General features: G+C 53.2%; 6 protein-coding genes and 1 gene segment (V, D, J or C); all 7 read right to left on the bottom strand.

Annotated features, from left to right (window-relative positions):
* Nucleotides 1–12399, bottom strand: part of LOC102937026 (immunoglobulin lambda-1 light chain) — a 537592-nt gene that overhangs the window by 47561 nt on the left and 477632 nt on the right. The gene's annotated exons all lie outside the window — the stretch shown is intronic.
* LOC102941305 (immunoglobulin lambda variable 3-21) overlaps nucleotides 1–12399 on the bottom strand; it is a 550568-nt gene that overhangs the window by 68405 nt on the left and 469764 nt on the right. The window lies entirely within an intron of this gene.
* The window catches only part of LOC122461352 (immunoglobulin lambda-1 light chain-like), a 567620-nt gene that overhangs the window by 96902 nt on the left and 458319 nt on the right, over nucleotides 1–12399 (bottom strand). The gene's annotated exons all lie outside the window — the stretch shown is intronic.
* Nucleotides 1–12399, bottom strand: part of LOC102941083 (immunoglobulin lambda-1 light chain) — a 389283-nt gene that overhangs the window by 39733 nt on the left and 337151 nt on the right. For 3 of the 42 annotated variants that reach the window (XM_043529678.1, XM_043529675.1, XM_043529677.1), the window contains exon 2: nucleotides 10884–11034. The exons of 37 other annotated variants lie outside the window; for them this stretch is intronic. In XM_043529678.1, coding sequence (XP_043385613.1) covers nucleotides 10884–11034 — 151 coding nt within the window. Of the gene's footprint in view, nucleotides 1–10735; nucleotides 11035–11168; nucleotides 11247–12399 lie in introns of those variants that run through there. 2 more of the 42 variants (XM_043529681.1, XM_043529676.1) reach the window with 2 other exon arrangements.
* The window catches only part of LOC122463057 (immunoglobulin lambda-1 light chain-like), a 375063-nt gene that overhangs the window by 60582 nt on the left and 302082 nt on the right, over nucleotides 1–12399 (bottom strand). The gene's annotated exons all lie outside the window — the stretch shown is intronic.
* The window catches only part of LOC102935130 (immunoglobulin lambda-1 light chain-like), a 376593-nt gene that overhangs the window by 82846 nt on the left and 281348 nt on the right, over nucleotides 1–12399 (bottom strand). The gene's annotated exons all lie outside the window — the stretch shown is intronic.
* Nucleotides 1–12399, bottom strand: part of LOC119563806 — a 331177-nt gene that overhangs the window by 90668 nt on the left and 228110 nt on the right.

The following is a 12399-nucleotide window of genomic DNA, read 5'->3' as shown; positions in this document are numbered from 1 at the left end:
ACTGCGTCCTTTGTTATTCAGGGGACTGTGAGTGTTCATGGGCTCGAGGCGGAGGCGTCTAGTGCTGGGCGCGCTGACAGCCCCTGCCTCTGAGCGTGTGGCACACGCACCTTCCCCAACATCTAGGGCCGGTGCACACCAGCACTCACAGCCACTCCCTGCAGTGGGGTCGGCTCCCACAGATTACTATTGCCCCCTAGTGGCCAGCGTCGCACTTGCCATGATCACGTCCCTGACTCTTCAGGCCTGTAGGGAACATCGCTACCCAGTCCCTTCGAGCATTGAGCCTCTTCCTTCCAGGATGTCCTTCTCCACACTAGCCAGCTGATCAGGCCCTTGGCTTGGTCATGTTGGGCAGAGATCAGTCAGGTATTCAGGCAGGTGGAGGAAGATTAAGACATTCTAGAGCTGGGCAGCCACCAGGGTGCGGCTACATGAATCTAACTCTGTGAGACACAGACAGACCCGTCCCCAGGGGAAGGGGCAGGGAGGCAGAACCACCCCGGGCTCCTGCATGGCGTTTTACCCTGCGCTTTTGAACATTGCCGGACAGAGCAGAAATTGTCCATTTCCACCTTAGATCCCCGACACCGAGAGTGCCGAGGAACCGTAAATCTCCACAGAGTTCAGGTGTAATCACAATATCCTGGAAGAGCGTCTCTGCCTTTCGATGCCCTGGGCATTCATCCCACTGCCCTGAGGATTTGATTGAGATGTAGAGCAACTGATGGGCTGCTGAGCAACCTGGCCACCCTCGTGAGAGGCAGGGGTGTGTCCCCTCTCCCTTTCCTCAGGACCCCTGGGGTTCTCAGTAGCAATGCCTGCTTGGCCGGGGCAGGAGCCCACAGGAGAGCTGTCTGCTGGGGGACTTTCCAACACTCCTCTGGGAGCAGAATAGGCCTCTCCACTCAGAGGAGCACGGAGCCCTGTCTGCACAGCGGCAGAGCCTGTGTCAGGGGAGGGGAGACTCAGCCCTTGCCCAGCCCGGCCCAGGACTCCGCGTGTGGCCAGCTCCCCAGCAGAGCTGTGCTGAGATGGCATCAGCCAGGGCCCCAACAGACAGAATCGCTCCGGGATTCCGGAGAGTCTCTCACTGTCCTTGTATATAACGAGTAGGGGGGGCACAGCCAGGTTTCTTCTGGTCCTACTGCACAAACTATTCGTCAGTCTCTTCTCCTGTGCAGGTGTGGGGGTCAGGGGAGTGTGTGACAGGACGCGTGTGTGTGTGTGTGAGCAGGAGAGGGAGAGAGACAGAGGCAGTGTGTGTTGGGGGAGAGTGAGTGTGTCGGCATGCTGTCTCGTAAGTTCGAACAGCTACTGGCCCAGAAACACCATGAGAGACTCTTCCTCTGTGTGCCAGGTGGACCCGGTGTGGGGCAGGCAGGCTGAACCAGGCAGGATCCAAGTCTGAAGAGGCTCAGTGTGGGGGGATCTAGGTGTCCCAGCTGTGTGGGACAGTCTGGGTGCAGGCAGACTGTGGCAGGATGTGGATGCACAGGGGGTCGGGGAGGGGTGGGGTCCAAGTGCAGGGACAATGGGACTGTGCAGGGGCTTCCAGGTGAAGGTGGTTGGGGATCAATGGAGGGGTCTGGGCATGGGGGTGTCAGCGGGGGAGTCTGGGTACAGTTAGTTGGGGGGTCAGTGGCATGGGGGTCTGGATGTGGGGGCTCAGGGTGATGCAGGTGGGTGGGGCTCATAAGGGTCAGGGTTTGAGTGCAGGGAGGTCAGTGGGGGTGGTGTGGGTGCAGGGGTGGAGGTCTGGAGGCAGGGGGTCTGGGTTCAGGGGGGCTCCAGATGCAGGAGTTGAGGTTCAGTGGGGTGGGATTTGGGTATGGAGATCTAGGTGAGTTTTAGGTGCATGGGGTGAGGCTTGGTGGGGGTGTCTGGATATGGGAGGTCCAGATGCATGGGCGTTGGGGGGATGGGGGAGCAGCTCCCCGTACAGTGTCCCCTCCCCCTGCAGCTGAGGAGCGCTGGGGGCAGGAAGCAGGGGAGGATGCTGAGCTTGCTGCAGCTGGGGAAGGTTTTTTGGGGTGAGTCTGACACAGCCCCACACTCCTTGCAGGGGAAGAGGAAGTCCCTTCCTCTCCTGCCTCCAGCCCAGCCGGGACTAGCAGCTGATCCTGGTTCAGGGTTGGAGCTCCTGGCTGGGGTATCGCCAGCCCTGTGGTGATTTACTTCTTCACCGGCTGCTCCGGGTACCTGAAATGATGTACCTGAGCTGCTAGGGAGTGGTGCGTGACTGCTCTTGCAGCGTCCGTTTGCCATGGGTTTTGTGGCCGCAAGAAACCCTGGCTGGTTTGGAGCTGTGTGTCCGATGGGACGGCTGCTGGCTGGTTAGGTGTCCCTGGGAGATGTGGCTGCTGCAGACCGATGGCTTGAGGAGTGAGTGGCTGCTGCTGGGCTCTGGAGTTGTGCTTGATTGGGGTTGGGACTGACCAGGATGGGTGCTGCTGGGGGGCTCTGGGGTGCTATTGGAGCATGCTGCTAGGTGAGGCTCCGCTGGGAAGGGTGGGGCCGAGACCCTTCTGCGCGGCACACTCCTGGAGGGGAGCCCCACTGAAAGACAGCGAGGAACCAGCTGAGCAATGGGGACCATGAGGATCAAGGCAACTGGCTCCTGACTGCTCCCCTTTGAGTGGTACTTCCCAGCAGCAGGACAGTGAGGGCAGGCCGAAGGCAATGCTTGCCCCCTCTCTGTTATAGCAGCCCCTGGGTTTTTGTGATCTTGTCGTGACCCTCGCAGCACTCCAAGCAAGACTGGCAGTCGGAGAACCCCTGCCCCAGAGACCAGGGAGCAGAGAGGGAGTGGCTGGGAAGTTGGAATCCAAACAGTCGTCTCCAGGGTCCCTTGTCCAGCTCGGTCATGTGAGCGCTGTTGGGGAATAAAAAGCCCCAAAGCCCAGAGATCTCTCTAGCCCAGCAGTGTGTAGCCTGACTTGCTTTACACTGCCCGAGTAGAGACTCTGAGCTCCAGCACTGTGAAGGTGAAGATCACCCCCTGTTGGTCAGTGCTGCTGTTACTAAAATTATTCTGGCCGGGGTTTTAGAAAAGCTGTAGACCCTCCATGCTGAACTCATCACAAAGCGGGCCCCCACTCACTGTCTCTCACAGCCACAGGGAACATCACTGTACAGTTGTTTGCAGCATTCATGTTGTTCCTTTTCAGGGTGTTCTTCTCTGTGCTGGCTGCACTGATCACGTCATCAGCCTGGTCCCATCTTTGGAAGGGATTCCCCAGGGGTTTCAGACGTTGCACCTGCCTAGATTAAGATGAAAGCAACCCAAGCTAGGGAAGGAGGAGTGCTGGGCAGAGACGGGCTCCACCTAATGAAGAGAGGGAAGAGCATCTTTGTGAGCAGGCTGGCTAACCTAGTGTGGAGGGCTTTAAACTAGGTTCACCGGGGGAAGGAGACCAAAGCCCTGAGGTAAGTGGACAAGCGGGATACCGGGAGGAAGCACAGGCAGGAACGTCTGTGAGGGGAGGGCTCCTACCTCATACTGAGAATGAGGGGTAATCAGCAGGTTATCTCAAGTGCCTATATACAAATGCCCAAAGCCTTGAAAACAAGCAGGGAGAACTGGAGGTCCTGGTGAAGTCAAAGAATTATGACGTGATTGGAATAACAGAGACTTGGTGGGATAACTCACATGACTGGAGTACTGTCATGGATGGATATAAACTGTTCAGGAAGGACAGGCAGGGCAGAAAAGGTGGGGGAGTAGCACTATATGTAAGGGAGCAGTATGACTGCTCAGAGCTCCAGTATGAAACTGCAGAAAAACCTGAGTGTCTCTGGATTAAGTTTAGAAGTGTGAGCAACAAGAGTGATGTCGTGGTGGGAGTCTGCTATAGACCACCGGACCAGGGGGATGAGGTGGATGAGGCTTTCTTCCGGCAACTCGCAGAAGCTACTAGATCACACGCCCTGGTTCTCATGGGCGACTTCAATCACCCTGATATCTGCTGGGAGAGCACTACAGTGGTGCACAGACAATCCAGGAAGTTTTTGGAAAATGTAGGGGACAATTTCCTGGCGCAAGTGCTGGAGGAGCCAGCTAGGGGGAGAGCTTTTCTTGACCTGCTGCTCACAAACCGGGAAGAATTAGTAGGGGAAGCTAAAGTGGATGGGAATCTGGGAGGCAGTGACCATGAGTTGGTCGAGTTCAGGATCCTGACACAGGGAAGAAAGATAAGCAACAGAAAACGGACCCTGGACTTCAGGAAAGCAGACTTCGACTCCCTCAGGGAACTAATGGGTAGGATCCCCTGGGGGAATAACATGAGGGGGAAAGGAGTCCAGGAGAGCTGGCTGTATTTCAAAGAATCCCTATTGAGGTTACAGGGACAAACCATCCCGATGTGTCGAAAGAATAGTAAATATGGCAGGCGACCAGCTTGGCTTAACAGTGAAATCCTTGCGGATCTTAAACATAAAAAAGAAGCTTACAAGAAGTGGAAGATTGGACAAATGACCAGGGAAGAGTATAAAAATATTGCTCGGGCATGTAGGAATGAAATCAGGAGGGCCAAATCGCACCTGGAGCTGCAGCTAGCAAGAGATGTCAAGAGTAACAAGAAGGGTTTCTTCAGGTATGTTGGCAACAAGAAGAAAGCCAAGGAAAGTGTGGGCCACTTACTGAATGAGGGAGGCAACCTAGTGACAGAGGATGTGGAAAAAGCTAATGCACTCCATGCTTTTTTTGCCTCTGTCTTCACGAACAAGGTCAGCTCCCGGACTGCTGCGCTGGGCAACACAGCATGGGGAGTAGGTGGCCAGCCCTCGGTGGAGAAAGAAGTGGTTAGGGACTATTTAGAAAAGCTCGACGTGCACAAGTCCATGGGGCCGGATGCGTTGCATCCGAGAGTGCTAAAGGAGTTGGCGGCTGTGATTGCAGAGCCATTGGCTATTATCTTTGAAAACTCATGGCGATTGGGGGAAGTCCCGGACGACTGGAAAAAGGCTAATGTAGTGCCCATATTTAAAAAAGGGAAGAAGAAGGATCCTGGGAACTACAGGCCAGTCAGCCTCACCTCAGTCCCTGGAAAAATCTTGGAGCAGGTCCTCAAGGAATCAATCCTGAAGCACTTACACGAGAGGAAAGTGATCAGGAACAGTCAGCATGGATTCACCAAGGGAAGGTCATGCCTGACCAATCTAATCATCTTCTATGATGAGATTACTGGTTCTGTGGATGAAGGGAAAGCAGTGGATGTATTGTTTCTTGACTTTAGCAAAGCTTTTGACACGGTCTCCTACAGTATTCTTGTCAGCAAGTTAAAGAAGTATGGGCTGTATAAGGTGGATAGAAAGTTGGCTAGATTGTCGGGCTCAACGGGTAGTGATCAATGGCACCATGTCTAGTTGGCAGCCGGTATCAAGTGGAGTGTCCAAGGGTTGGTCCTGGGGCCGGTTTTGTTCAATATCTTCATAAATGATCTGGAGGATGGTGTGGATTGCACTCTCATCAAATTTGCGGATGATACTAAACTAGGAGGAGTGGTAGATACGGTGGCAGGTAGGGATAGGATACAGAGGGACCTAGACAAATTGGAGGATTGGGCCAAAAGAAATCTGATGAGGTTCAATAAGGATAAGTGCAGGGTCCTGCACTTAGGACGGAAGAATCCAATGCACCGCTACAGACTAGGGACTGAATGGCTAGGCAGCAGTTCTGCGGAAAAGGACCTAGGGGTGACAGTGGACGAGAAGCTGGATATGAGTCAACAGTGTGCCCTTGTTGCCAAGAAGGCCAATGGCATTTTGGGATGTATAAGTAGGGGCATCGCCAGCAGATCGAGGGACGTGATCATTCCCCTCTATTCGACATTGGTGAGGCCTCATCTGGAGTACTGTGTCCAGTTTTGGGCCCCACACTACAAGAAGGATGTGGAAAAATTGGAGAGAGTCCAGCGAAGGGCAACAAAAATGATTAGGGGTCTGGAACACATGACTTATGAGGAGAGGCTGAGGGAACTGGGATTGTTTAGTCTGCAGAAGAGAAGAATGAGGGGGGATTTGATAGCTGCTTTCAACTACCTGAGACGTGGTTCCAAAGAGGATGGTTCTAGACTATTCTCAGTGGTAGAAGATGACAGGACAAGGAGTAATGGTCTCAAGTTGCAGTGGGGGAGGTTTAGGTTGGATATTAGGAAAAACTTTTTCACTAGGAGGGTGGTGAAACACTGGAATGCGTTACCTAGGGAGGTGGTAGAGTCTCCTTCCTTAGAAGTATTTAAGGTCAGGCTTGACAAAGCCGGGGCTGGGATGATTTAATTGGGGATTGGTCGTGCTTTGAGGAGGGGGTTGGACTAGATGACCTCCTGAGGTCCCTTCCAACCCTGATATTCTATGATTCTATGAAGTCACCTCCTCCTAGCTGGTTTGCTATTGTTGTCTCTTCCTGGGACACTAATGTTCTGTTCTGATCCCAGGGGCACCCCACCGTGAGCGGTAGCGGATACTGGGGCCGTGCAGGCCAGCTCTCCAGGGATAAGAGGGAAGGTCCTTGCGTGGATCAGTAACTGCTTAAAAGATAGGAAACAAAGAGTAGGAAAAAATGGTCAGTTTTCAGAGTGGAGAGAGGCAAATAGTGGAGTCCAGAAGGATCTGGGTAGGACCAGTGCTGTTCAACATCTTCCTAATTGGTCTGGAAAAGGGGCGATCAGCGAGGTGTCACAGTTCGCAGATGATACAAAACCACTCAAGATAATTTAGTTCAAAGCTCATTGCGAACAGTTAGAAAGGGATCTCTCAAAACTGGACGACTGGGCAACAAAATGGCAGATGGAATTCAGTGTTGATGAATGCAAAGTAATGCACATTGGAAAACATCATCCCAACTACACATATAAATTGATGGGGGCGCCGTTAGCTGTTACCACTGAAGAGAGAGATCTTGGAGTCATTGTGGAGAGGTCTCTGAAAACATCTGCTCAATGTGCAGCTGCAGTCAAAAAAGCGAACAGTGTTCGGAATGATAGGAAAGGGATAGATAAGAAGGCTGAAAATATCATCATGACACTACATAAAACCATGGTATGCCCAGACCTTGAACATTGTGTGCAGTTCTGGACACCCCATGTCAAAAAAGACGTTTTAGAATTGGAAAAGGTATTTGTTTCGTGTGTGCATAGTCATCTAGCCAAGCGATGGAATCTCCAGTGGCGTGATGCAGTTCTCCTGGGCCACCGCTGGACCTGGTCAGCAGCTTTCATTGACAAGTGTGTCACTGTCTGGGTTAAGCCGCATCTGCACAAAGGGTTGCCATCAAAGCCCCAGCGATACTGGTCGGCTGCACAGAGACCTTGCCCGGTCCGGAACCTGTTCAACAGGGACCATTGGCGATGGGGTAGGTCACAACCGAGCAGGCAAATTGTGGGGTCGGCGACGAGGGGCTGGTTGGAGCACGAGCACCCAAAGACGAACCAGCCAGTATGCAAAGAAGATTGTTGCGCATCTTAACTTTAGCTGCTGTCTTCTTCAGGAGGAAATGATAACTAAGTGTGTGGTCGAAGGTCACACCTAGATAGACCGGTTCTCCTTCATGCTTCACCTCCTGACCATTCAGATAAACATTCAGTTCTCGGGTTGCACTGGTGTGATGAAGACAGACCAAACTGGAGACTGTTTTTATGATGCTTGGCTGGAGGCAAAAAGTCTTACAGCAGTCAGCGAACTTCATCATGTCCCGGTTTAAGGTGTCATCAAGCTGGTGAAATGTCTGGGCTTGGGTACCGCAACAGATGTCGTCTGCGTAAATGAACTTTGGTGACTCTGTTGTTGGCAGGACATTGATGTAAGGATTGAACAGGGTTCGCGAAAGCACAGTACCCTGGGGTAACCCATTGCGCTGTCATCTCCAAGCACTCGTCTTCTCCCCCATATGGACTCTGAATTGCCTATCGCGGAGGAATAGTTAAATGACGCCTGTGACCCAAGGTGGCAGGACCTATGATACCTTCACGGGCAGGCCAGTGTGCTGTACCGTATCGTACACTGTGGTTAGATTGATGAAAACAGCGCCTGTTTTCAAGTTTTTCTGGAACCATTTTCAATAAATATGGTCAGTGCGAGAACTTGTTCGCATGTGCTATGGCCTCGGCAAAAGCTGGCTTGGTCAAGGCTCAAAATTCTCTCCACATCGGGTAACATGTGCGGTAGGACAGAGCGCTCCAGTGCCTTGAAGTACACCGACAGTAATGATATGGGATAATAGCTTGATGCTGGGCTCGGATCCTTTCCAGGCTTTTGGAGGCCAATGACTTTTGCGGTGCGCCATATCTTCTGTAACCTACCGTCCCTGATGATCCTGGTGACGAATTTCACACACCAAAGCCAAGCACGGGGGCCAAGGTTTTTCAGGAATTCTGGAGATAGCCCGCAGCTGTTCCACACTTGATGCTACCCAGTGTCTGTTCCAGCTCTGTTACTGTAAATGATTGTGGGCAGCTTCTGATCTGGTGTACATATTGAAATATACGCCATTCGTTCCTCACTTGTCTTCGCACCTGTTTCTCCAAAGGTGCTCTGGCCACTCTCAGTGGTGTCCGGCTACCTGGTTGGGTGTCACTGAAGGTCGGCAGGGTGCAGGTGGCTGCTGCCCTGCTCCAAGGTGTTGGCGCGACTCCCAGACTTGCATCTGGAGCTGGTAAACCTCATCGTCTCGGTCGTCTCCTCCCATCTGGCTCGGCGAGCAGTGTCCAATGATTCGATCAGAGAGTCAGCGGCGTCTGGGTCACCAGAATGCCTCCTACTGCTTGTGCAAGGCAGCGCTCTTCTCCTCGAGACAGGGGATGTAGACCGGGGAGCAACCGCGTGGGGTGGCTCTGCAGGCTGCTATGTAGATAGCACCACAGAAGCGACGGTAGGTCTCATTTACCGAGAGATGGGGTATTGTCACTACTCTCTTCTCCAGCACTTCCTGGTATATTTCCCGGTCGGCCTTTCAGAAGTTCCACCGCTTCTATTTGGAACTCTTGACACCTGGGAGCTGTATCCCAATATGGATCAGGTAGAAAGAGGAACCACCAAAATGTGGTTCGAGGTATGGATCAGCTTCCATCTGAGGAGAGATTAAAAAGACTGGGAAGGTTCATCTTGGAGAACACATGGGAGAGATGGTAGAGGTCCATAAAATCATGACTGGTGCGGAGAGAGTCAATAAGGACATGTTGTTAACGTGTCCCATAGCAATAGAACCAGGGATCACCCAATGAAATTAATAGGCAGCAGGTTTGAAAGAAACCTAAGCGAGTACTTCTTCACACAACGCACAGTCAACCTGTGGGATTCGTTGCCAGGGGATCTTGTGAAGGCCACAGAATAACTAGGAGTGGAAAAAGAACTCGGTAAGTTCGTGGAGGATAGGTCCATCAATGGCTAGATTGCCAGCTGCTAGCACTGGACGAGAGGGGACGGATCACTCAGTAATTGCTTTGTTCTGTTCATTCCATCTGAAGCTTCTGGCACTGGCCAGTGTGGGAAGCCAGGCTACTGGGATAGATGGACCATTGGTCTGACCCAGGGTGGCCGTTCTTATGTTCTTCGAGGTGTCCACCTGGACCCCAGCAGCGAGAGTCTGAGGAGAGAACAGGGAAGACTAGGGAAGTGCTGGGCAACTGCTGAGAGTGGGGAAATGAGCTTCGCTGAGAAGAACAACTGTTGTGTGATGCGTTACAGGCAGAAACCAAACACGGCAGCTTGTGTGTTTTTGTTCCCCCCACCAGAGAACCTGGATGGTTAAATAGCCGGCGTTACTGGACGTGTCTTCAGTTCAGCTCAGATCGAATCTGAAATGTTTGACGTGTTTTGGAGTATTGTAAAAGTCCGGCTTGGAATGGTTCCAGAGCGGGGAGTTGAACGTGGGCTGCCCATGGTCTAGGTGAGCGCCCTCCCCACTGGGTAAATGTAGCATGGGGTGGGGGGTGTCAGGAACAGTAAGAGCAGCACCAGCCCCCCTCTTGCCAGTTTGTGACTGGCCAAAATGAGCCGGGTCCAATTTGTGCGTCCTTTTGGTTGGACCGAAACTGCAGCTTTTGCTGAATAAGTTATTTGTCTGAAATGTTTGGAGCAGCTCTAATTACGTGGAACTCACTTTGCCTTTCGATGCCGCGGGCTGAACCCAGTGGGGACTCTCAGCAAACCCTCTTTCGGGGGTGAGATCCCCCCTGAAGCGCTCGATCCCTGCTCTGCACAACTCCAGTCCGGCAGGTGCACACTGACAACCCTCTGGACACTTGGTAACGGCATCACTGCCGTGTTTACCCCACTCCCCTGAGGATTCGATACAGAAGAAGAGCAGCTGGTGGGCTACTGAGTAACCTGGCCACCTCCAGAGAGGCAGCGGTGTGGCACCTCGCCCTTTCCTCAGGACCCCCTGGGGTTCTCACTAGCAATGACTGCTTGGCCGGGGCAGGAGCCCACACGAGAGCTGTCTGCTGGGGGACTTCCTAATGCTCCGAATGGGCCTGTCAACTCACTGGAGTGCAGAGCCTGGGGCCTGCGCCCGGGGAGGGAAGACTCAGCCCTTTCCCACCCCAGGGGCTATGAAGGAGACAAAGTGTGAGCCCAGGCTGCCGAGACGGGTTTGTGGGCAGATGAAATAAGACGCCTCCATTGCCAGCTCAGAAAGGGCCCCTCACGCTGTCCCAGAAAGAATGAGAATAAATGATCCCCTGTGTCAACGGGCAGTTTGTGTCTCACTTCCCCATCTGGCCGTGTCACTGTGAGTAGTGCTACTGTCACTGTCCCACACCTCACAGTAATAATCAGCCTTGTCCTGCGCCTGGACTCCAGTGATGGTTAACGTGGCCGTGTTACCAGAGTAGGTGCCAGAGAATCGATCGGGGATTCCGGAGGCTCTTCTGCTACTATAGTATATAACGAGTAGGGGGGCGCTGCCAGGTTTCTGTTGGTACCACCGCACATACTTGCTACCAATGTTGTTCCCTGAGCAGGTGAGTTGAGCGTTTTGCCCTGGAGACACAGACACTGAAGGCGGCTGAGTCAGCACGTACTGGGCGAGAGAACCTGAGACAGGAAGAGAAAACATGGGGATACAATTAACATTTCAAGAGCTAACCCACCACAGGCCGTGCAGGAACCCGAGGAAGAGAAAATCCCCTGAATAATGAGATGGAGAAAAACTCTCCCGCTTCTAATACCTGAGCAGTAAGTGAGCAGCATGAGGAGCAGAGGGGCCCAGGCCATGATGGAACCAGATGAGCTTGGCTTCCTGAGGCAAACGGGTCTGTGTCTGGGACCCTCCAATTCTCTCTTAAACCCCCAGTGCTGCAGAACGGCCCCTTCATGCAAATCAGCCCCCTGCTCACTGGCTGCTGCTGCCTTTCACTCCCCAAGAGCGAAGGGACCTAGGGGAGAGCCTCTCTGCATAAATCCCCTCAGACATCTGTAGGGGAAAGGACTGCTTTGCTTTTCATCAGCAAGAAGAAAGTTTAGCTCATCCCAGAGGTGAGCAGCTCCCAATGGGTTTGGTCTGCTCAGAACGTCAAGTGCAGACCCCTCTGCCCAGAAGCCTCCAATTTTATGTGCCTTGGACCTCAAATTAAACTGTGGTTTCTTCTCATGCTCCCAGGCCACAATTGTTTTCAGAGTTATGCCACCATTTGCGGTCATTGCAGGAAGAAATGGTGGCCAGTTTTGGGGTGATCATTTCTGGGGTGCTGGATGGTGTGGTTGCTGTTGGATGGGGACTGGTGTTGGGGCCAGTTATGGAGTGGATGCTGGATGTGGGAGGGTGCTGTTACATGGGGACTGGAATTGGGGTAGTTTCGGAGTGGAGGCTGGATGAGGGCAGTTGATATTTTCAGACTTTACATCAATCCATGGTTCCCAGGACTGTCCCGATGTGATGCAGAAACTCCCCATTCCACGGGGCTGGCTGCACTTGGCTCCTCACTCTGGGAACTGCAACCTGGGCCCTGGTGAGCGGGTCACAGCCCTGCTCAGGTCTGGCCCGGCCGCCCCACGGGAACGAGTGAGGAGCTGCTGGTTCATCTTTTCTTTCTCCCTTTAAGCCGTCGTGCCAAGTGCGATGCCCTGTTTATTTCTGGCAGCCCTCGCACAGCGTCCTTTGTTATTCAGCAGACGGTGAGTGTTCGTGGGCTCGAGGCGGAGGGGTCTAGTGCTGGGGGCGCTGACAGCCCCTGCCTCTGAGCGTGTGGCACACGCACCTTCCCCAACATCTAGGGCCGGTGCACACCAGCACTCACAGCCACGCCCTGCAGTGGGGTCGGCTCCCACAGATTACTATTGCCCCCTAGTGGCCAGCGTCGCACTTGCCATGATCACGTCCCTGACTCTCCAGGCCTGTAGGGAACATTGCTACCCAGTCCCTTCCAGCATTCAGCCTCTTCATTCCAGGATGTCCTTCTC

The sequence above is a fragment of the Chelonia mydas genome, chromosome 15, assembly GCF_015237465.2.
Source record: "Chelonia mydas isolate rCheMyd1 chromosome 15, rCheMyd1.pri.v2, whole genome shotgun sequence".
Classification (NCBI taxonomy): Eukaryota; Metazoa; Chordata; order Testudines; family Cheloniidae; genus Chelonia; species Chelonia mydas.
This window is presented reverse-complemented; position numbering and strand designations above follow the sequence as displayed.